At 53.9% G+C, this 21,221-nt stretch overlaps 1 protein-coding gene across 1 annotated transcript; it reads right to left on the reverse strand.

Annotated features, from left to right (window-relative positions):
* Positions 1-2,401: 2,401 nt before the first annotated feature.
* Positions 2,402-19,964, reverse strand: GPR179 (G protein-coupled receptor 179). The gene is given in 11 exon segments (XM_002748545.6): positions 2,402-7,512; positions 9,193-9,339; positions 9,869-9,974; positions 10,951-11,089; positions 11,278-11,516; positions 12,162-12,271; positions 12,630-12,698; positions 13,504-13,739; positions 14,159-14,246; positions 15,729-15,837; positions 19,082-19,964. Coding segments are annotated over 11 exon segments (7,014 nt in total). The 5' UTR covers positions 19,876-19,964; the 3' UTR covers positions 2,402-2,535.
* Positions 19,965-21,221: the final 1,257 nt, after the last annotated feature.

A 21,221-nucleotide genomic window follows, 5' to 3' on the forward strand; every position in this document is an offset into this window, starting at 1 on the left:
ATCAACCACTCCCGTGCTACTTAGTTCCAACCCTTTTGTCTTAAAGTGTGTATTAGTTTGCAGCATTACTGCCCAAACAAGGTTTGGCCACATCCTATTTGCCTGAGCCCTGGCTTAAGGCAAAATGAGAAGGGACGTGCTTTGAGCAGGACCCACATCCAGGGAGTATGGAGGAAGGGAAATAATCCTCACAGGGTAGGGAAGCAAAGAAACAAACAGCAAAAAAACACACTCAGTAGGCAAACGAAACATTGATTCCTTCGAATATGTAAAAACAGTGCTTCAAATAAGCTGTTTCATCCCACTCCTCTGGATAACTCAGGGTTCTCTAGATAATCCTAAATAGCAGCTAAGCAGTAGCTGCCACCAGAGAGCCAGAGGATGAGTGCCATTTCCATTTTCCCTTGGGATTAAATCCAGCTGAGCAAATGGGCCCCAGATGTGAGGGGCTGGCTAGAAGGACCAGGCACAGACCATCTACAGTGTCAGCACTGACCTGGGCATTGGCAGAGTGTTAGCCGGATAACCCAAAGTCCTAAGACTGCAGTGTTAACTACCTTCCGCTTTGGCACAGGCATTGTTCTTTCCTTATCTGTCTTCTGTTACTGTTTAGAAATGTTAAAAAAAAAAAGATAATCATCATTATGAATAAGCTAGAGCCAACTGCAGTTTCAAGAAAAAGTGTTCTTTATTTCCGCCCCCCCCCCCCCCACCACCCACCGCATGGTTTATTTCACAAGAGTGGGTTTGGGAGCAACTTTGCTGTTTCCAGCTAGACCAGACTCAATGGGATTGTTTTGGGGTGCACAGCAAAATCCACAGTAGCTCAGAAGCTGTAAGGCTAACTAGTCAGAGCCCAGGACAACACCACACTTCAGTTACTGCTCTAAAAGCCCAAGATAAGGGCCCTAGGTAAGGGACTGAGGACATCTGGTCCCCAATGGAGAGTGGGTTACTCCATTCCTCTGTTCCCTTTTGGAAATGTAGTACTTTGCTACTTTCTCTGTGAAGTCCCATAACCGCCCAGCATATTTACATGCAGACTAGATGTTGCAGCTCTTTTTTTCCCTTTGCATATTTGGTCTCCCTGTTTCGTCTTTTTCTCCCCATGAATGACATCGATGTCTGTACTGTTAGAAGGTGTGACTTACTGCCATCTTTAGTGCCCCTGTCCAGCTCTGCCATCTCTAGCTGCCACTTTCCCCCTCCCCCACCTCCCTTTGCCAATCTTGGGACTTTTTTGTATGTTTTCGCCTTCCTCATTTCCCTCTGGTATTATCATCTAATCCCAGCACTTTGTAATCTAGTACTGCTTAAGCAAGGGTAGCCTGAACTGTTGAGAGAAGGAAGCCGAGCCAAGAGAGAGCTCCCTAAGAAAGAAGGCTTTGTCTTCACACAGTGCCCTTTTCCTGGCCCTCAGGCTTCTAACCTGCCCCACTGCACTCCTCTTTCAGAGGGCAGAAGTGGAGTTCTGGCTGTATACAGGACTGCCTTTCTTGAGCTCCTCTGAAAGGAGATCGATGTGTCCTCTTGTTACTGAGCAAGTGATTTGGGCGGGGAGGGGTCCTTGCATCAGAACCAGAGATTCCCCTTGACTCCAAGTGCATTGACAAAAGAGAGGGTCCTGTTGATGGCAGTGCTGAAAAGCTAGGGGGAGGCAAATAAGCCAGTGAGAGGAGCTCTGGAGACTGGTAAGAGCTGGGGCAGGAAGATGGGGAGACCCCCTAAAAAACTAGCAGGAGGCGCACAAGGATGTCTGGAAGGAAGAACTCCCTTGGCTGTGGGGGCACCTGGGGAAATTGCTTTCTTCTGTGTTCTCTGTCTCTGATGCGGCTTTGGATGCCAGGTGCTGAAATGGATGTCAGTGTGCCTGATTGTTTCTGCTTCAGCAGCCACACAGGGCAGGTATGAGAAGCAATAAAGCAGAAACAGGAGATTCAAAATCAAAATGACAAGGTCCTTAAGGCATTTCAGGTGCCTATTTTGAGTCATTTTAGCTTTTCCTCCAATTTATCTTCAATTAAATGGCTCCTCAGCTTCCTATGGTGGACTTTATAGCCTTCTATGGTCCACCGTCCCTATGTTGTCAACACTTTGTATTGTTTAGTTTCTTCTTAAAAAAATGCTCCATCGTAGACTTCAGAGAATTCAGGGTCTCCCCGTGAGAGAAGGTAGGCTGGCCACAGCTGACTTCCTTTCATCCCTAACACTGGCTTTGCGGTAAGTGTCCAGACTCAGGTGGTTTGTGCTGTGAGTATCGTAGATGGATGGGAGGAGTCCTTAGAAACAATGTACAGTCTTTGTTTCCTCCAACAGGAAGAAAAATTAGAAGTAAAGACAGGGTGGGCCTTCCCATTGGGGTCCAAACTATACCCTTTTCATACACTTCGTCTTTGGGATGAGTTGCTTCTGGTCTTCTCAAGGAGGGGAAGTGACCAAGCTGTCTTTGATTCAGCTCTTTGGGAACTCTTAGGCTTGGGAAGGGCCTTGGCTCCTGAAAGCTAGCTCTGTGTTTGACCTCACCTAAGAAGGCTGTTACTCCCAGTCCCAAGGGTAGGCCATTGGAGGGGAAAATTCTTCATGCTGAGCTTCCAAAGCTATTTGGCCTGGGTCTTCAGTTAAGGAGGAAGACTGAGCCTCGCCTTCCTGGAGACTTGGCTCTGGGGCTAAGCTGGTCCTTGATTCAAGCCCTGAAGATCCTTGTAGTTCTCTGACACCTTCTAGAGTGGTAGTACTGGCTGGCCTGCTTACCCTGGGGCAAAGGATTTTGCTTTCTGGAAGGAAGTGGTCCAGAGGCCCATGGACTAAAAGGCATAGTGGTTTTTCAGGAGCTGTGGGGAAAAATTCTGTCCGAGTTGCTGTTAAAGCCAGGAGGCCAGATTCCTTAGATGGGACTCCAGTTTCCTCCCCAGGACAGATGTCTGCCATGGTACCCTTTATTTTATTTCCTTCTGGATCTGTGATTTCCCATTGGCACAGCTCTGCCATCCTGCTCCCCACGCTGCCTGCTCCCTGGGGGCTGACTTTAAGTTGGTCGGGGTCCAGAGCACCTGACTGGAGCAAGAGCCCCCCTGAGCCTGTGCCTTCCCCAGGGCAGACTGCATCCTGTTCTCTGGGCTCTGCTGCTGCTTTTGAGAAGTGTTCTTCAGTCTCTCCAGGACCTACCTTCTAAAGGAACATCTCTCCTTGCCCTTGTGATTCTTGTTCCACCTCCTGTTCTAGTCCCCCTTCCTCTGCTGCTCCTCCACCTGCCTCCCAAGGGCAGATCTCTGCTTCCTTGGCGGAGGGAGCCTCTTCCACTTCCCACAGACACACTTCCGCCACGCTGGTCTCCACACTGCCTGTTGCCTCAGAACTGCTGCTGTCAGAAGCATCTGGGGCTGGCTGTAGGGGCAGTCCCCTGCCATCTTGACTCTCCCAGGGACACACAGCCTCCTCCTCCATCTCTGACTTTTTCTGAACTGGCACACCTTTGGGTTCTGAATTTTCTGGGTCTCTGTCTTTCTCTTCTTGAGAGTCCCCTTTTCCATCCTGTCTTGACACCTCTTTGACAGGGATTCTGTCAGTCACTTCCCAGGGACAGGTCTTGACCTTGGCACTGCTGTCAAGTGTATACATGCTTGCATCAGGAACATCCCATGGGCACACATCAATGGCTCTGCCCCCCGTGCTGACCAGTTTCTGGGAGCTGGCTTTAGGTTGGTCAGGGCACTGTCTGTCTGGGTAGGAGAAGGAAATTGCTGGCGCACTGCTCTTCCATGGACAGACAGATTGTAGCTCATTGCTTGTTTTTTCCTCATCTTCAGGAGTGGATTCTTCTGCATTTGAAGCTGGAGCTTTTTCTTGGGTTACATGTTCTGAGAAGGAACCTGTCTTTGCGTCTTGTCTCAGGTCTCCCTTCTCTGTTGCTTCCAAGGAATGTCCCTCTGCCACTTCACTACTCATGCTGGTGGGCAAGTCTGAGATCTTGGGGGCCCAAGCAGGGGATTCCCTCAAGTCCTGGTTCTCCCAAAGACAAATAGCTTCCTGTTCTTGACACAGTTTTGTCATCCCTTTTGATAGATCTTCTCCCAGGGAAGTGAGTTCCCCCTTTTCTAGAGCTTTCTCCCTCTGCTCTGCTGATTCACTCCCTGTCTCTTTGTCTAATCCTTTCCCAATAGTTCCTTCATTCACCTCCCAGGGACAGATCTCGGCTTTTTCACTGATAGCAGCTTCCTGCACTTCCCAGGGACACGCCTTAGCAGGCCTGCACCCTGCATGGTCCAGTTCCTGGAACTCAGATTTTGGTCCATCAGCATCCAGAGTATCTGAATGCTGAGAGGAGGCCCCTGGACCCACACTGCCCCAGGGACAAGCCACCTCCCACTCTGGGGTTGGCTTCTGTGGCTTCTCTGGAGCAGTAACAGCTGTCTCCCTGGGTGGAAGAACTGCAGAAGCCTTTACTATATCATTTGGGGATTTCCTAATGTCCTTGACTCCCACAGCGCTTTCCTCCCCTGCTCCAGCACCCACCTCCCAGGGACAGATTTCTGCCTTCCCAGCAGTCAGGATTTCCTTCACATCCAAAGAGCAAATGTTGGCAGCGTTGCTTCCCATGCTGCCTGACATCTGGAGATGAGTTTGGGGTCTCTCTGTTTCTTGAGGACGTGGTTGTGGTGAGAAGCTGCCAAGGTCCATACTCTCCCAGGGACAGACTGCTTCCTGCTTTTGGATCTGCCCTGCAGGCTTTTCCCAAGCTGTGACATCTTGTATTTCTGATTTTCCAGGCATTTTCTCCTTGTCCTTTTGAGATTCTCCTCCTCTTGGTGCCTGTGCTGATGTCCATTCCCCTATTGTTCTTTCATTTACCTCCCAGGGACAGATTTCGGCCTTGGCAGGTGTTGCTTCCTGTGCCTCCGGCCTGAGATCTTCCTGTGGACATGTCTGCGTTGCTCTGCGTCCTCCACTGCATAGGAAGTGGCCACCAGCTTTGGATGAGGAATTGTCTAGACATGGGCTGGAGTGCCCAGGGACCGTCCTCTCCCAGGGACACACCGACTCCTGCTGTTGACTTAATTTCTGCCCTGCTTTCACAGTTTGTTCCCCCATATCTCCAAAGCTTCCTTTTCTGGAGGCCTTTTCCTTTTCTTGGAGAGATTCTCCACCTGTTCCCAGATTCAGTGTTTCCTGCCCCATCACCTTATCAACCAGCTCCCAGGGACAGATCTCTCCTTTCCCGACAGCAGGAGCATCTCCTGCCTCCCAGGGACACACTTCAGCAATGCCGCTACCCAGACTCCCTGAACACTCTGAGCTTCCTGGGGTCTTAATTGAGACTGCTGAGGGGCCCCGGAAATCTGTACTTTCCCACGGACAGAGAGACTCCAAGTCTCCACCCAGTTTCTGTTCTCTCCAAAAGGTTTCTTTCCTGGTTTTCTGCTTTTCTTGAGAGAGATCCTTTACCACCTCTTGGGCTGGTTTCCCACCCTCGCCTCTTTCACTTGCCTCCCAGGGACACAGCTCCGCCCTGGCGATGTCAGGTGTATGAGTGACTGGGCCAGCAGCTTGCCCCGCAGGCTTCTTCACATTCCTGGCCTCCACACTGCCCTCTGCCTCAGATCTGTCTCTGATTCTGCCAGGGTCCTGAGGAGCTAACCCAGGGAAAAGACCTCCATGATCGGCACTCTCCCAGGGACACACAGCTTCCTGCTCCCTCACCAGCCTCTCTGATCTTTTCCTCATCATGGCAGCCACATCGGTGGGCTCCGATTTTCCCGGGGCCCCCACCCTCTTTTCTTGGGAGTCACCTGGGTCTTGTCTTAGTGCCTTCAACTCAGGGGCTGCTTCACTCATCTCCCAGGGGCAGATTTCGGCCTTGCTACCACTGTCCGGCTGATGCGTTTCTAATTCAGTGATCTCCCAGGGGCATACCTCTGCCACCCTGTGGTCAGCACTACCCAGGGGCTGGAGCGTGGCAAGCCCTGTTTTACCTGCTATCTCAGCTTTCTGCTCCCCTAGACCCTGGAGCGTCTTCCTGCCTCTGTCCTCTTGTTCCCTGCTGCCCTCCCGTTGACAGACTTGGAGCATCCTGCTGGTGTGAGCATTCTGTTGGTTCTGAAGGGACTCCTCGTCATCGCAGGGGGCAAGAGCGGCCTGCTTACTCACCGCCTTGGGCCGGCCTAGCCTGGGCGATCGGGAGGCTGCCCCCACACTCTCTCCCACAGCCCTGCCATTCTGCCCCTCAGGACTCTCCTCCACACTCCCCTTCTCTCTGTAGGTGCTCCGAGAGCGGGTCAGAGCTCTAATCGCCAGCCCCAGGCTGTGCATGGAACCCTGCTGAACAGGGGCCTTGAGGCTGTGGGATTTCAGGAAGATCTTGGACCGCTCCATGTCATTAGCTTCCCTCTGGAGGTGCGCGTCTCCAGTGTCCATCTCATTCTCCCCAGCCCTGCTTTTCTCTACTGCAGCAGAGAGAGCCCTCCAGAGCCTAGCTCGAGCGGGGGCAGGAGAAGGGTGGCTTCGCTCTGGCCCTGAGGGGCCTTCCTGGGCCACATTTTCTTTCTTGACCGGCAGTTCTGCGTTCTCCCAGGGGCAGATGTAGGTGAGTAAGTTGGGGCTTTGGGGGGCTACTGGGACTGGTGCCAGGGCAGGGGCTGGGGTTGGAGCTAAAGCTGTCAGCAGAGTTGGAGCCAAGGTGGAGGTGGGAGAGAGCATCCTTGGCTCTCCCAGGCAGGCCCCAGACAGGGCCAAGATGGGGGTGGAGACCTGGTGCCGGATGGGTGGGTGAGGCAGCCTGCTCCCAGCCTCCTGGTGAAGCCTTCCAGAGATGTGAGAGCTGTCCATGCTGCTGCTCTTGGCAGGGGAAGGTGGAGCTGACAGGGGGGGCCCTCGAGGCTGCTCCAGCCTCCGGGCCGATGGCCTCCGCACCAGGCTGGCCATGGCTGCCTCGGCCTTCTTCCGCTCCTCCCGCTCCTTTGCTTGCCGGTAGGTCTCCTCCAGGTAGGCCTGGCTGGCCATGAGCAAGGCCTTTTCCCTGGAGCCAGCCACACTGAGCGACTTCTGCAGAGGGGCAGGCCGGGCTCTGGGGAGCCTCTCTCCCACTGTCAGGTTGTGGGCGCTGGCCGACCTGAAGCCCAGGGCAGGGGGCCCATCCACAGACTCCTGGCTCTCTATTCGAGAGGCCTTCTTGGCCAGCTTCCTCCTCAGCAGTGAGTCAAAAAGAGGCAGGTCCTGCTCCCTGCGCTGGTCATAGGTGCTGCGGGACTTGCGAGCCCGTGTCCCCTCGGGTTCATGGAGGCTGGAGCTGAGGAGCCGGTGGCGGGAGGAGCCAGGCAGGCTGCCGCGGCCCGGGGAGCCTGAGTCTCGGGAGTGCTGCCTGGCCAGGGTCTCGGGGAATTCTGCCAGGTACCTGATGAAGGAGCGGCCCAGCCCCTGGCGTGAACTGCCCCGCTTCTTGGGCAGGTGGGGGTTGTTCGCAGCCATTTCCTTGGTCTTGTGGACCTCCAGCTGGGCATAGAGCTTCTTTAGCTCATTCTGTGAGGTGGCAGGAAGGAAAGCAGGGCTGTAGGTGAGCTCCCTCCATTCCCTGGCTGGCTGTCCCTCCACCCTTTCGTAAACCATTTTCCCTGGGGGATCTCTTTCCATCAAGCTGTATCTCTTCCCTGCTTCTAAAACTCTCAGAATTCACCTCTTTGTTCACCTGTGAGATCAGTTGCCAACCTGAGTCCCAGCCAGATGCAGTCAGCTCAGAGGACTCAGGTGTACTACCTTCTCTGGGGCATTGTGGTCAGGTGGAAAGTCAGTAGCTTGGGGGACCCTCAATGTGCTGTGTGCCTGGCGGCTGTTTTCATGACCCCTCTGAGCCTCTGCATTTCCTGTAAAGCAGTGTTACCTGGGTGACCAGTGTCAACTTCCTTAAGAGCATTATATGAGATTGAGACTAGTGGGTATGAAATGTGGTGTTCAGGTGTAAGTGATGGAATGGGGCTTTCAAAGTCTTATGACCTGAGTTTCTCCCCAAAGCCAGATAGGGGCTGCAGACTGGCTTGTGTTCCAAAAAGTAGAGAGTTAGGGGTGGAGTTGCCCCTCCATACTTCCTGCCCTTCAGCTGGATTGGGGTCTCAGGAGGCAGGGCAGGAAGAGCTCAGAGGGTGAGGACACAAGGGGGAAATGGGCAGGGGCAGTTGGTATAAGGAAGGACTCGGGAGATGTAAGGACTCTGCCTTGTGAGCCTGCAGACAAGTCAGGTGTGGAGGGAGCCCTAGTAGAGGTGGAGGGATGGAGAGAATGGCTTCCCAGGATGGTTCCTAGACCGTGGATTGTATAAAACAATGGGCTTAGACTCAGCTCTCCTTGTATGTTACCCACTGAGCCTTATTAGGGTTCTGGTGACTATAATGATATTTTTGAGCACAGAAATGAAAATAAACATTCTCTTCCAGTGTAGACCCAGGAAGAACTTCCTCTCTCTAAGACCTGCCAGGTCCAGGGAGAGGGGATCCTGGTGGCCACTCACTGCCTGATCTACCCAACCCCACAGATGGCCCTAGGGTCCCAACCATCCTGCTTTGCTGGGGGCTAAGGTTTTTGTGTGTTTTGTTTTTTTTGTTTTTTTTGAGACAGAGTTGTGTTCTGTCACCCAGGCGGGAGTGCAGTGGCATGATCTCAGCTTACTGCAGCCTTGATTTACCAGGCTCCAGTGATCCTACTCCCACCTCAGCCTTCTGAGTAGCTGGGACCACAGACATGCACCATCACGTCCAGCTAATTGTTGTATTTTTACTAGAGATGGGATTTTTGTCATGTTGGCCAGGCTGGTCTTAAACTCTGGGCCTCAAGTGATCCGCCTTGGCCACCATGCCTGGCCAGCTGAGGGGTTTCTTAGTCTGCCCCCCACCTGATGCTCCTGCTGAGTGAGAGTGGAAGACATGAGGGAGTAGGTCTCCACTCTTGGCCCTGCCTCTAGCTTGCCACATGGCCTGGGCTTCTGGCATCTGGTTCTGTGGCTTTGGGGTTTTCCCACTTGGGTGTGTGTGGCCTCCTTTGAATAGAGTCAGGGGAATCAGTTTTGGGCAGTGGTGGAGAAGGGAGAGAGCAGGTCTTGGAGGGAAGAGGACTCACAGTGGCACACAGCCCAGGTGGCAGGGCCCAGTTCTCCCTCCGCTCCATTCCTAAAAGCTAGCATTAAAAGGAGGCAGGGAGGGTGACACATACCCGAATGTCTCCAGGGTCCAGGCTGTGCTCACTCCAGGCTGAGGCGATGCTACTGCCAAGGTAGGAGCCCGAGTGCTGCAGGTCCAGCTCATCCTCACACACCTCATCCACCATCTCCTCCTGGGGAGGAGCCCCCAGCTTCCAGAACTGGCAGGGGCACATGTGAGTGGGAATAAGACTCACCCTGGTTCTCTGTCCACTCCTACTCTCACCTGCCCTGGGGAATGCATCTTTACTTGGTGATGCTTCATCCCTTCTCTGATTTGGAATTCTGGGGGTCTTTAGAGTTTTACTCCCGTCATCCTCCCTGACTCCAGCTCAGAGAGCAGGGTGGTTTCAAGCCCCCCACCCTGCAATTCCTAGTCTGGTCCTTCAGCTCCCCCACCTCTCCCTGTGTACCTGCTTCTGAGTAGATTATCAGAGTGTGCCAACCTTCCAGCTGCAAGAGAGATCCTCTCCAGCTCTGGTTCTTCTTTCCCTTGCCCAGGAACTGGAAGCAGAGAGCATCCCCCTCAAGTGGGCTCCTAGCTTAGGGCCCCTGGCACTCTACTCACTCACCCAGCACCTTCTGTTGTCCTCACCCTGGCCTGCAGAGGGCGCTGCGGGACAACAGCTCCACAGCACCCCTGAAGGAGGGGCTGGGGTCTGCCTCACAGGCAGGAGGGGAAGGCCTCACCTTAGGGATGAAGATCAGAGCCAGTGTGGCCGTGACTGTGCTATGGGTGTGGAAGAAGAAGAGGAGGAGGGTCCAGTCCGGGTGCAGGGAGGGAACCAGCACAAACCTGGGGGCGGGATGGGGGTGTGGGTCATTACTGCAGGCGGGAGGGGCCACTTCCGCTTCACCTTCTCACTAGTGTTTCACCCCAGCCCCAGCCCTGATCCCCTTAGGACAAGGAGGCTTTCTGCCCTATCCTGTCTTCTCCAGGATTTATGTCCCACCTCAATCCCGTTAATCCCCACCTCCAAGGAGCCTTCCCAGACTATTCCAGCTCACTTTCTTTGGCTGTGTATAGCACAGACGTGTGCTTCACACTCTTAGGCCCACTCTGTGGGTTAACTCTGCCTCCACCACAGGGCCTGGTCCTTACCGACACACAGCAGCCTGCTGCTCTTATGGCTGAGGAGTGAGGGCAGAAGGCAGGGAGGACTGAGCAAGTGTGGGAAGGGGTTAGGTGCTGGAGAGGTGCTTTGGGAGGGGTAAAGAGTTAGGAGGAAGGTACTAGTCCTCCTCTTGTGTGTCAGGGGCCTCTTTACCTGTGCCAGGCCTGGAGTACAGTATAGTAGGGACATCTGGGGGGTAGGGAGAGAGCTAGAAGTGGGGGCCTTCCTCACCGTGCTGAGGCATAGCAGTGTCACCAGGAAGCATAGCAGTGTCACCAGGATGGCGTGGGATGGGAGAGGTGAGGAGTGGTGTTAAGAGTGTAAGGGGGCCAGGCATGGTGGCTCACGCCTGTAATCCCAGTACTTTCGGAGGCCAAGGCAGGCAGATCACAAGGTCAGGACTTTGAGACCAGCCTGACCAATGTGGTGAAACCCCGTCTCTACTAAAAATACAAAAATTAGCCGGGCGTGGTGGCAGGTGCCTGTGGTCCCAACTACTGGGGAGGCTGAGGCAAGAGAATCGCTTGAAACTGTGAGGCAGAGGTTGCAGTGAGCCAAGACGGCCTCACAGTACTCCATCCTGGGCTACAGAGAAAGACTCAATCTCAAAATATCAGAATGGAAGGGGCTGTGGTTGGTAGGTGGGTCGATCCTCACCTGGCCGTGTGGAAGGCAGTGGAAAGCAGCAGCTCGTTGTGCAGGGCGATGCCCATGTAGCGTGGCTCATAGAAGGCGGAGAGCACAGCCCGCGTGGCGTAGCACAGGAAGCTGCCCCAGCACAGCAGCAGCAGCTCAGCTGTAAGGAGGCAGGAGGGAGAGAGCCGGCGCCGCCTCAGCACCGCGCCACCCCTTTCTCTGAAGGATGTGCTAGGGGTAGCCTGGTCCGGGGGTCTAGGGACAAGGCAGGAGAACCAGAACAAGAGGACCCAGGGAGGATGAGAGTCAGGGATGGGCATGAGGCCGGGCTCAGCAGAAGAAGCTCACCCACAACCATGATGTAGTCCCAGCGGTCATGGTGACATAGGTAGAAATGGCGGCCAGTGGGAGTGTGGCCTCGGATCACCAGAGGTGCGTGCTGGATGCCTCGCTCCAGGGCGCCCACGGTCCACACAACCAGGAAGCCCAGCACAGGTAGCAGGAGTAGCCCCAGGCGCCACAGCAGCCGCCTGCTGCTCAGAAGGGTGCTCCGCTGGGCCGCTCGAGACAGAAACAGCTGCAGCACTCTGCGAGGGTTAGGATGCATAGGGTTGGCCTTGTGCGGTGGCTCACGCTTGTAATCCCAGCACTTTGGGAGGCCGAGGCGAGCAGATCACGAGGTCAGGAGTTTGAGACCAACCTGGCCAACACAGTCAAACCCCGTCTCTACTAAAAATACAAAAATTAGCTGGGTGTGGTGGCGCGCCTATAATCCCAGCTACTCAGGAGGCTGAGGGGGGAGAATCCTTGAACGCAGGAGAATCCTTGAATCGGGGAGGCAGAGGTTGCAGTGAGCAGAGATCGCACCACTACACTCCAGCCTGGGTGACAGAGCTAGACTCTGCCTCAAAAAAGAAAAAAAAAATGAATACACAGGGTAGATGGCAGGGACCTGGGAGGACTACGGAGAGGGAGCCAGTGCCCTGGCCTCTGTCCATTGCTGCCCTCCCCTCCACACAGGTACCTGTCCTTCCATCCTTTTCATGGTTTGCTGCCTCTTGCCACCCACCCAAAAGTTACATGGAGGAGAAGGCTATGGTGATGGGGGTTGTCCTTGGGGGAACAGGGGAGTGGGGCTGGCAAGGGTCTGGCTTTGAAAAACAGCATTCCATGAGTGAGCTGGGGTGGTCTGGGATGAGCAGCATGAGAGCAAAGTCTGCCTCAGGCCATACCTGTAAAGCTTGAGTATGATGGTGCCGTAGACAATTGCAAAACCCAGCAGCCGCACCCAGCGAAGAGCAATGCAGCGGAATACACTGGGCTTGAAGTATAGGATGAAGACCTGGTGGGAAGGGCCAAAAGTCTCTGCTCTCCACGGTGCTTCTGCTGTGGGCGAGGCCCATGCTAAGCTCATTGTGGATCCTCCCAACAACCCTGAAATAGAGGCATCACCACCTTCATTCTGCAGAGGAGCAGCTGAAGTGTCAAAGAGGTTAGGTAACTTGCCCTAAGTCACCCTGCAAGTCACAGAGCTCTTTTAAGCCTGGGGCTCCGGAACTCATAGACCAGCTTGCCATTTGTGGGTATGAGTAGGGGAAATCTGAAGTCTCTGAATCCCCTCAAGAGGGCAGAGAAGAGGAAGGGTTCTGGGGCTATAGGGGATGCTGGAAGGTAGGGCCAGCCTCTGACCACAGACTCACAGGAAAGTAAAGCAGCAGGAATCCAAAAAGGACGGTTTCCAGCAGGACCACTCCAGATGCCCAGATCCTCTGTGAAGCAAGGAGAGAGGCATGTGAGCAGATCTTGGATGATAGTGCCGGAGGCTCTCAGGCCCTGAGCTAAGGCTTCACCCTGTAACACTGGCTCTGCCCTCTCTGACCACAGTCACACCCCCACTGTCACCACAGGCTCAGCTCCACTGGCACTAAACCTGGCTAAGGCCGAGGTTTCACATCATTCCCACACACGTCACTGTGTTCTCCCCTTCCCGCTCAGGGCCTTGCTGCAGACCTCGGCTCAAATCAGAGGCTGCTGGAGCTGGAAGGGATCTCATGCGTTCCTCAAGCATTGGGTCAGGCTGCTCCCTTGCCTAGAATCAGGTACCCCTTCTTGGCCCAGTAAGTGTCCAGTTAACCTTCAAGCCTGGCTCATGTCATATCCAGAATGTCTTTCCCATGCCATCTCAGGCAGGATGACTTTCTGTGAGCTCCCACAGCAATGGACAGACACCTCCATCTTTGCCCGTCTCACTGTACTGCCATTTTATTTACATGTCTGCTTTCTCCATTAAACTGGGAGCTCTGTGCAGGCCCAGATCACTTCCTCTTGAGCCTAGGCAGTGTTTTGCTTAGAGTAGATATTCAACTAGCGCTTATGAATCGAGTTCAATGCCCTTATTTTACAGATGAGGAAGCAAGTCCAAGGTGGAGAAATCACTTGCATAATGCTGCATAGTGAGTTAGATTTAGAATCAAGATTAGAACCCATTTCTTCTAAATTCTGGTCTTAGGTAGTCTCAGGTCTCCAGTTGAGGTGGGTTGGACACGTGTGCATGAGGTGTGGGGCCTTCCTTGCCTTGTTTCGGCGGCAGCGGTAGGAGACCAGCATGCTCAGGAAGATGGCCAGCATGCAGCAGGCCTGGCAGGCCAACACAGTGGCCCGCAGCGCCACGGCCTCTTCCACCAGGCACGGTGTGGCATCCATGCAGCTGCTGCAGCCCTCAGGACATGGCAGGCACCGCAGCAGCCTCCCAGATCTGCCTTCGGGGGACCCGAATTGCCCGGTACTCTGGAAGGCACTCTCCTCTAACCCTATAAAAACAAGATGGGTGCAGGGAGACAGGCCCAGCTAGAGCATCCTGACATCCCAGCCTGTTCTCCTGATAGTTACCACAGCCCTCTCCCTGCTCTTCTGTGATCTAGGGCTCCAGGGACAAGTGGGAATGGGTGCTTCCTTGGGAGGGCAGGGTACCAGAAAGAGGTGACGCCAAGCTAGGGCTCCTTGGTAGGTCAACTTGCATCACATCTGCATGTTATGGGCTCATATTCAGAAGGCGCAGACACCCCCACACTGCACCCTGCTTGCCTCTCCTGCTTCTCTCAACCTTCTGCTCTTGCCCCACAAATTCCCTCCCAGGATCTCACCCCCACCTGCCTTTTTTCCAGAGATGTACCCTCCTGTCCAGCCTCTCCTGTAAAACACATGCCCAGCCCTAACCATACTTACATACCCCCAGAGGGGCTTGCCCCGTAGAATCCAGGTCTGCAGCGGCAGAGGTAGCGGCCAAGAACAAAGCCCTGACTCTCCAGGGGGACACACTGTGGGGACGACAAACACAATATGTGTTTATGTGGGGCTTTCTCTGGAAGAATATTCCCTCCTGGGAGAGATGGAGGGTCCATCTACCTGCCTATCCATGGGACTTGGGTCCACACTGGGGAATCCCTCTGGAAGCTCTCTCTAGTCCTTGCGAAGTCTTCCCTCTGTGGAAACCGTACCCTACCCTACCTCTGCGGTTGCCTCTCTTCCCAAAGAGACCCTAAGCAAAGAGCATGGGGAGAAATCACCCTTTTGTTCAGACTGGCAGAGACAGGAGCCTCATAGGACCTATTTCCCAGTGCCCAGCTCTTGCTAGGGCAAGATACTGGGGAGGTGGAAGCAGGGAAAGCTCTGAGCCCAGCCACACCTTGTGTGCCCACATCCTGCTTCAAAGGGTCCCCACCAGCTTCCCTCCTTGGCACACAAATGGACTGGAAAGACCCCCATGGAGGAGCAGCTTCTTTCATCAGGGGCCATCTGGCTTTGGCACTGGGCTGTTTTTCCCAGCTTTAATGCCAGGCTAATGCCAGCCTGGTGGGATGCCAAGGCCAGCCTTTATTCTACCACCTCCCATTGATGTTTGCCCAGCAGGGGCCAGAGTAGACCTCAGAGCCAGGCAGGGAATATGAGCAAATGAAGTCAGGTCTATTGTGGGGAATGGGTGGGTACAGACATCAGTGGCACAAAGGAAGGGGTTAACCTTAGAAGAGTCTATATCCAGCCCCTGACCTCACCTAAAGGGTTAGTGTGTGGTGCTTGTGAAGCTGTGGCCCAACTTCCCCTCTTTCCTGAACCACTGAACTGCACTCTATTCGTGCCACAGTCTGCACAATTAAACAAACATGCACCCAGAGAAGCGAATGTGTCTGGGTTAAACAGTGAACTGGATGGTGGGAGTCCTTTTCTATCCCTCTACTTCTAGCTGCAGACATGTGTGCCCTGAAGAGCAGTAGGACCACCTGTGCACACAGAACAATATGCCCGCCAACCCTAGCAGGCCACAGGGCTTGCCCTGGCTTCAGTTGAGCCCAGGAACAAGTGTGCAGTCATTGTAACCACGGAGCGGATGAGTTCACCGGCCTCCCAGTTTCCCAGTGCTGGGCCTGCGTGATTACCAGCCAGTGCCCTCTGTCACTGTGAGTCACCTGCACCCAGAGTTTTGAATCTACCTGCATAGCAGGTAGGTCCCATAGCAGTCACTGGTCCCAGGCCTCTTTGAGCTCCTTTGTTGGTTAGATTCCTCCCACACCCCAACCAGCAATTCCATTTATTTCATCAAAATGAAATATCCTTTTGTAGAGAGACCAATGGAGCACCCTTTGTGGGCCAAGAGGAGCCCAGAGCTGTGTTACATGGAGAGTGTGGTTCCGGGAAGGAAAGGAGATATGTAACGGAGGCTCAGAGAGGAGCCCTGGGGAGGGATGCTGGAGCACTGAGTCCTAGTGCCCCCCCCCCCCCCGCCGCATCCTCCTCATCCTTACCTGCGTGCTGTTGAGATCACACAGGTGTGTGCTGGAGTACCAGCCTGGGCCACTTGCGCACTGATCGATGTCCACACTCTGGAGATCTATGGCCATCTGCACCTGCCCCCTACAGCATTGAATCAGCAGTTAGGGGCACAGTGATGGATGCCAAAGTGGATATGTGTCCCTGGGCATTGTTGGGGCCCAGAAAACAATACTCCAAATTATGGCACTTTGGCATGTTGAGGACTTTGAACTAAAGGAGATGAGAAGAGCTCAGAAGTAAGGTCTCTCTGACCTTCTCCTGCCCTCTTATCTCTCACCCCTCCTTCTCCCCACTGAGGTGAGTTCTAGAAACCAGAATTCCCCTTTCCTAAGGCAGGTCATAGAAACTAGAATCTCCCTCCCCCAGAGCAAGACATAAAACCAAGAAGTATTACTCTCATCTTCCCCTGCCTTTCTGTGTAGGGGCTTGTCATAAAGAAATTCTCTGGCCTGCCTTGACAGGTAGTAAGTAGGTCATATGACGCTCATTCCAGAGGGATCCTGCCCTCTTCCTGGGAGGAAGGATGCTACATCGGCCAAGAGGAAGCTGAACAGAGAGGGCCTGGCTGAGTTTCCGAACTTGGTCTGCCACCATTAGATCATAGCCTTTTTTGTCCAATCTCATTTCTTCAGGGCTGACCATTCTTCACTGAAACTAAGCATAACAATGAACAGTTTTCCCTGAGTCTATCTTTTCTGTCTTTCTTTTTTTTCTCTTTGGCACACAGTCTTGCTCTGTTGCCCAGGTTGGAGTGCAGTGGCATGATCGTAGCTCAAGTGATCCTCCCACCTCGTGTGACCACAGGCATGTGCCACCATGCCTGGCTAGTTTTAAAAAATTATTTTTAGTGGAGACAAGGTCTGGTTATATTGCTCAGGCTGGTCTTGAACTCCTGGGCTCAAGCCACCCCCCCACATGGGCTCCCAAAGTGCTGGGATTATATGTGTAAGCCACTGAGCCTCTGCCACTAGATCTTCATTTCTGAAGGCTCCTGTGTCATGTAAAACTTTGATTAAATAGGCAGGGGGCAGTGGATTATGCCCATAGTCCTAGCACTTTGGGAGGCTGAGGCGAGTAGATCACCTGAGGCCAGGAGTTCGAGACCAGCCTGGCCACATGGAGAAACCCTGTCTCTACTAAAAATACAAAAATTAGCCAGGTATGGTGGCAGGTGTCTGTAATCCCAGCTACTCAGGAGGCTGAGGCAGGAGAATTGCTTCAACCCAGGAGGCGGAGGTTGCAATAAGCTGAGATTGCGCCACTGCACTCCAGCCTGGGTGACAGAGTGAGACTGTCTCAAAAAACAAACAAACGGCCGGGCGTGGTGGCTCACGCCTGTAATCCCAGCACTTTGGGAGGCCTAGGCGGGCGGATCATGAGGTCAAGAGATCGAGCCCATCCTGGTCAACATGGTGAAACCCCGTCTCTACTAAAAATACAAAAAATTAGCTGGGCACAGTGGCGCGTGCCTGTAATCCCAGCTACTCAGGAGGCTGAGGCAGGAGAATTGCCTGAACCCAGGAGGCGGAGGTTGCAGTGAGCCGTGATCACGCCATTGCACTCCAGCCTGGGTAACAAGAGCGAAACTCTGTCTCAAAAAAAAAAAAATTTTGTTATGCCTTTTCTCTTGTTAATCTGTCTTTTGTTATAGAGTGTTGTGACCCTTACGATGAGTGAGGAAAGGGATAGAGATCACACTTTTCTGCCCCTACAGGCACTGGATTTGGGGACAATGCAGTCTGCAAACTTTAGCCCAGCACCTGTGGTGTGTGGGAAGAGCATGCATGCACTCCATTTCTCCAGTGTCATGCATGCTCACTGTCTCTGTGGACAGCAGTCTCTTTCCTACTAGGTTGTTCTCTCCAGCCCTCGGCTTTTTGACATCCTATCATCTCCTGGTTTCTATTAAGGAGTAGAGGGAGGGCACATGTCAAGCCATGGCAGGAGTCAGGGCCCTGATGATCCTCTGAAGGGGATTTTCACACTTCTTCATGTATGTACACACACATACAAACAGAGATCAGCTCAGCTACTAACCAGCTCCTCTCTCTGCCCAAGCCAGGTCTGAATTGCTCACAGGAAAGGAGATATGAAATGGAGGAGCCCTGATCTGGACCAGCAGCTCCCCAGCCTCTGCTCTAGGCTGAGCTGGCAAGAAGCCAGGCTGCCTGCTGGCAGGAGGGGAACCCTGCTGGAAACAATGAATGGGGGCACGGAACTGGAGAAGGAGTGTTGATTGTTGAATGCCCTGCCATCTCGGGCTCAGTTGCTGCTCCCTTCCCAATAGGATCCTCAATCCTTCCTTCCTGGGGTTGAGGAAGAGGTCAGTTACTGGAGGAGAATCACAACCTTCTGCATCATTAAGACAGGCAGGACAGTGGTGCCTGCTTGGTGTAAGGAGATGGCCCTGGGGACTCACCCAGCTCCTTGGCAGAAAGAGCATTGATTCCAAGCCCCCTCAAGAGTTTTCCTTCAGCTAGGTGTGGTGGTTCATGCCTGTAATCCAAGCACTTTGGGAGGCTGAGGTGGGAGGATCACCTGAGGTCAGGAGTTTGAGACCAGCCTGGCCAACATGGTGAAACCCTGTCTTTACTAAAAATACAAAAATTAGCTGGGCTTGGTGGTGTGCACTTGTAATCCCAGCTACTCGGGATACTGAGGCAGGAGAATCATTTGAATTTAGGAGGTGGAGGCTGCAGTGAGCCGAGATTGTACCACTCCACTCCAGCCTGGGCAACAGAGTAAAACTCCGTCTTAAAAAAATAATGTTTTCCTTCTCCTGGGAAGTCTCCTCTTACAGATCTCAATTGCTAGAGAGCAGCAGGTTGAACTCCTGGAGTGCCCACCCGGCTCTCCTCTGACAAGCCTGGTGCATGGATTGTCACTGTCATCCACACCAAGACCTCTCCTCCCTCTTGCATTCGCTCCTCAGGCCTGGGGACCAAGACCTCTTCCTGTCTCTACTGACACATCTCTACACACGGGTGTATACCTGGATATAGATGTATGCTGCATATGTATACCTATTTGTATATGCACAGGCTCACAGACATTTCTGCATGTGCTCGAGCACATAAACCCAGATAAATATGACTTAAATGGGTTGATTCATACACACGTACACTCACACCTGTATGTGTTAACAGATAGTTACAGATTCCCAGAGCCAACTGCCAGTACACACAGCTGAGTGCAAATATCCATATCTGTGTGCCCCCCAGGCAATCACATGTTCATACCAATTGGCCCATGCACAGCTGAGGGACCTGTGCTTCCTTCCCCTACATGCCCACACACGCATCTAATCCTGCACAAACCCACTTACCTGACCTCTGGGCTGAGATCTGGCTTGAGTCCATAGAAGGTGGCAGAGAGTGTGATCAGCCAGCCAGGTCGGAGCCGTCCCTCCTGGCATTCCAGGAAAGGAGGAGACAGCCTCACCTGCTGCGTGTCCCCCACATAGCCATCCGCCTGTGGCCACTTGGGGCTGCCGAGGCTCCCTAGGTCATTGGTCAACACCCGCTTCTTCAGGGCTGGGGTGTCCTGGTCCCCAGGTGGGCTCTCCTCCTGCACCCAGTTCCTCGACAAGTCCTGAAGGATGGTTTCCTCCCCAGTCCGGGTGGCTTGCAGGGCCAGCTGTAGGTGGCTGGCCCCTGGTGGAGAGTTAAAGGTCAGTAAAGCCCTGTATGCTCTTGGGTCCCCCTCAGCCACGCTTCGGACCAGTGCCTGGTACCACTCCACATCCTCCTCCACACTGGACTCACGGATGTCGTTGGCTTGCAGCAGCATGTTGAGAAAATTGGCGGCCTGGGCAAGGGTGCCCGCTGCCCCCTGTAGGGTTGGGGGGAGCCCTGGCATGGCTCCTGCCCCATGCGCTTCATAGCCCTCACTGCAATTCGCCTGCGACAACTGCTGGGCATCTCCAGAGTAAAGATAAGCGAGGGCAGCCTCGGCCTCCTCTGGGGGCACCTGCATGGGCACAGATCCTGGCTCAACTTGGGAAGACAGAGGGGGCAGAGAGCGGAGGGGTCGTGGACCCCCCAAAGCCCAGCTACAGACGAAATAGCAGCCTATCAGCCCCCACACAGGAGGGGGCAAGACTGCTCCCCTGGCGCCCATCCTGGGGGCAGCTCTCAGGACCCTGGGGTCCAGACTCAGGAGAGCCTAGGCAGAGGCTGCAGGCTGGGGGCTGTCTGCCTCCACGCCTCCTATCCTGGTGTTCTCTCTTTCTGGCTCCCTCTCCCTTTCCTGCTGGTGCCTGGTGCCGGCTCATCTGCTTTTTTCTTCTCTCTAACGTCAGCAGCTGGCTTCTGGACGTAGGTATGAGGGCCCTGCCCCCTCCTCTCTCAGTGTGGCCCCCATCTCAAACCTCTTAATCCCGGCACCCCACTCTTTCCTCCCCTCCTGTCCAGTATCCAGGCTCCCTCCATCCCCCACCCACATCTGCTCCAGAGAGAGATGGAGGGAAGGGGAGAGGAAGGCACCAGTTGTGCTCTCTCTCCCTCTCCCTCCCTCGGTCTGCCCTTTGCTCCATTAGGAGAGATGGGCAAATCCAGGATGGGGCGCCATAGCAACTGCAGATGAGCTTGTGCCCCTCTCTCCACCCCTCTGCTCCACTCAGCTCCTGGTGGCAATTGCAACAGGCACACGAAAGGGCCAAGCTGCATCTCCTGGCAGTCTGCTCTGGCTGCCTGCACCCCCTGACCCCATGCTGCTGAGCTGGGATTTGAGAATGGGGGTGGTGAGGGTAGGAAGTCAGCCTGATAGTATCATAATCAGTCTTTGTACACACCGAGGCAGCTTATAAAGTGCTTTTCGTGTGCCTTACCTGAATGAATCTTCCCCACAGCCATGTACAGTGAATGTTCTTATCCCCATTTCACAGAGGCAGACACTGAGACTCACCCAAGATCACATCAGAGACTCATACCAGAGCTCTGACTGCCCTACACTGCCCACCCAAACCACCACCATCACTGTCACTCAGCCTCATCCTTGCAGAGGATGAAGGGAATTCCCTAGAACCACAGTGTTTGTGACAGAACCAGAGCTTCCACCCAGGTGTCTGCCCCCCGCAACCCAGGCCTCTTTCTGCACCACAAAGTTGACAAATACAGTGGCAATGGTGGCAGGGCAGGGTGCGGGAAGAGAGGTGGGCAAAGAGAAGTGAACACAGTTTTGCCTCCACTCCTTCCACCCCTTCCACCTTCATTTTGTCATCCTAAGTTCTATCTACTCCTTTTTATTTTTTTTTTTTAAAGATAGAATCTTTTTTTGTCCATCCAGGCTGGAGTCCAGTGGCACGATCTCAGCTTACTGGAACCTCTGCCTCCTGGGTTCCAGTGATACTCCTGTCTCAGTTTCCTGAGTAGCTGGGACTACAGGCGGCTGCCACCATGGCTGTTTCTCTTTTTTTTTTTTGAGACGGAGTTTCGCTCTTGTTACCCAGGCTGGAGCGCAATGGC

This window comes from Callithrix jacchus, chromosome 5 (assembly GCF_049354715.1).
Source record: "Callithrix jacchus isolate 240 chromosome 5, calJac240_pri, whole genome shotgun sequence".
Lineage (NCBI taxonomy): Eukaryota > Metazoa > Chordata > Mammalia > Primates > Cebidae > Callithrix > Callithrix jacchus.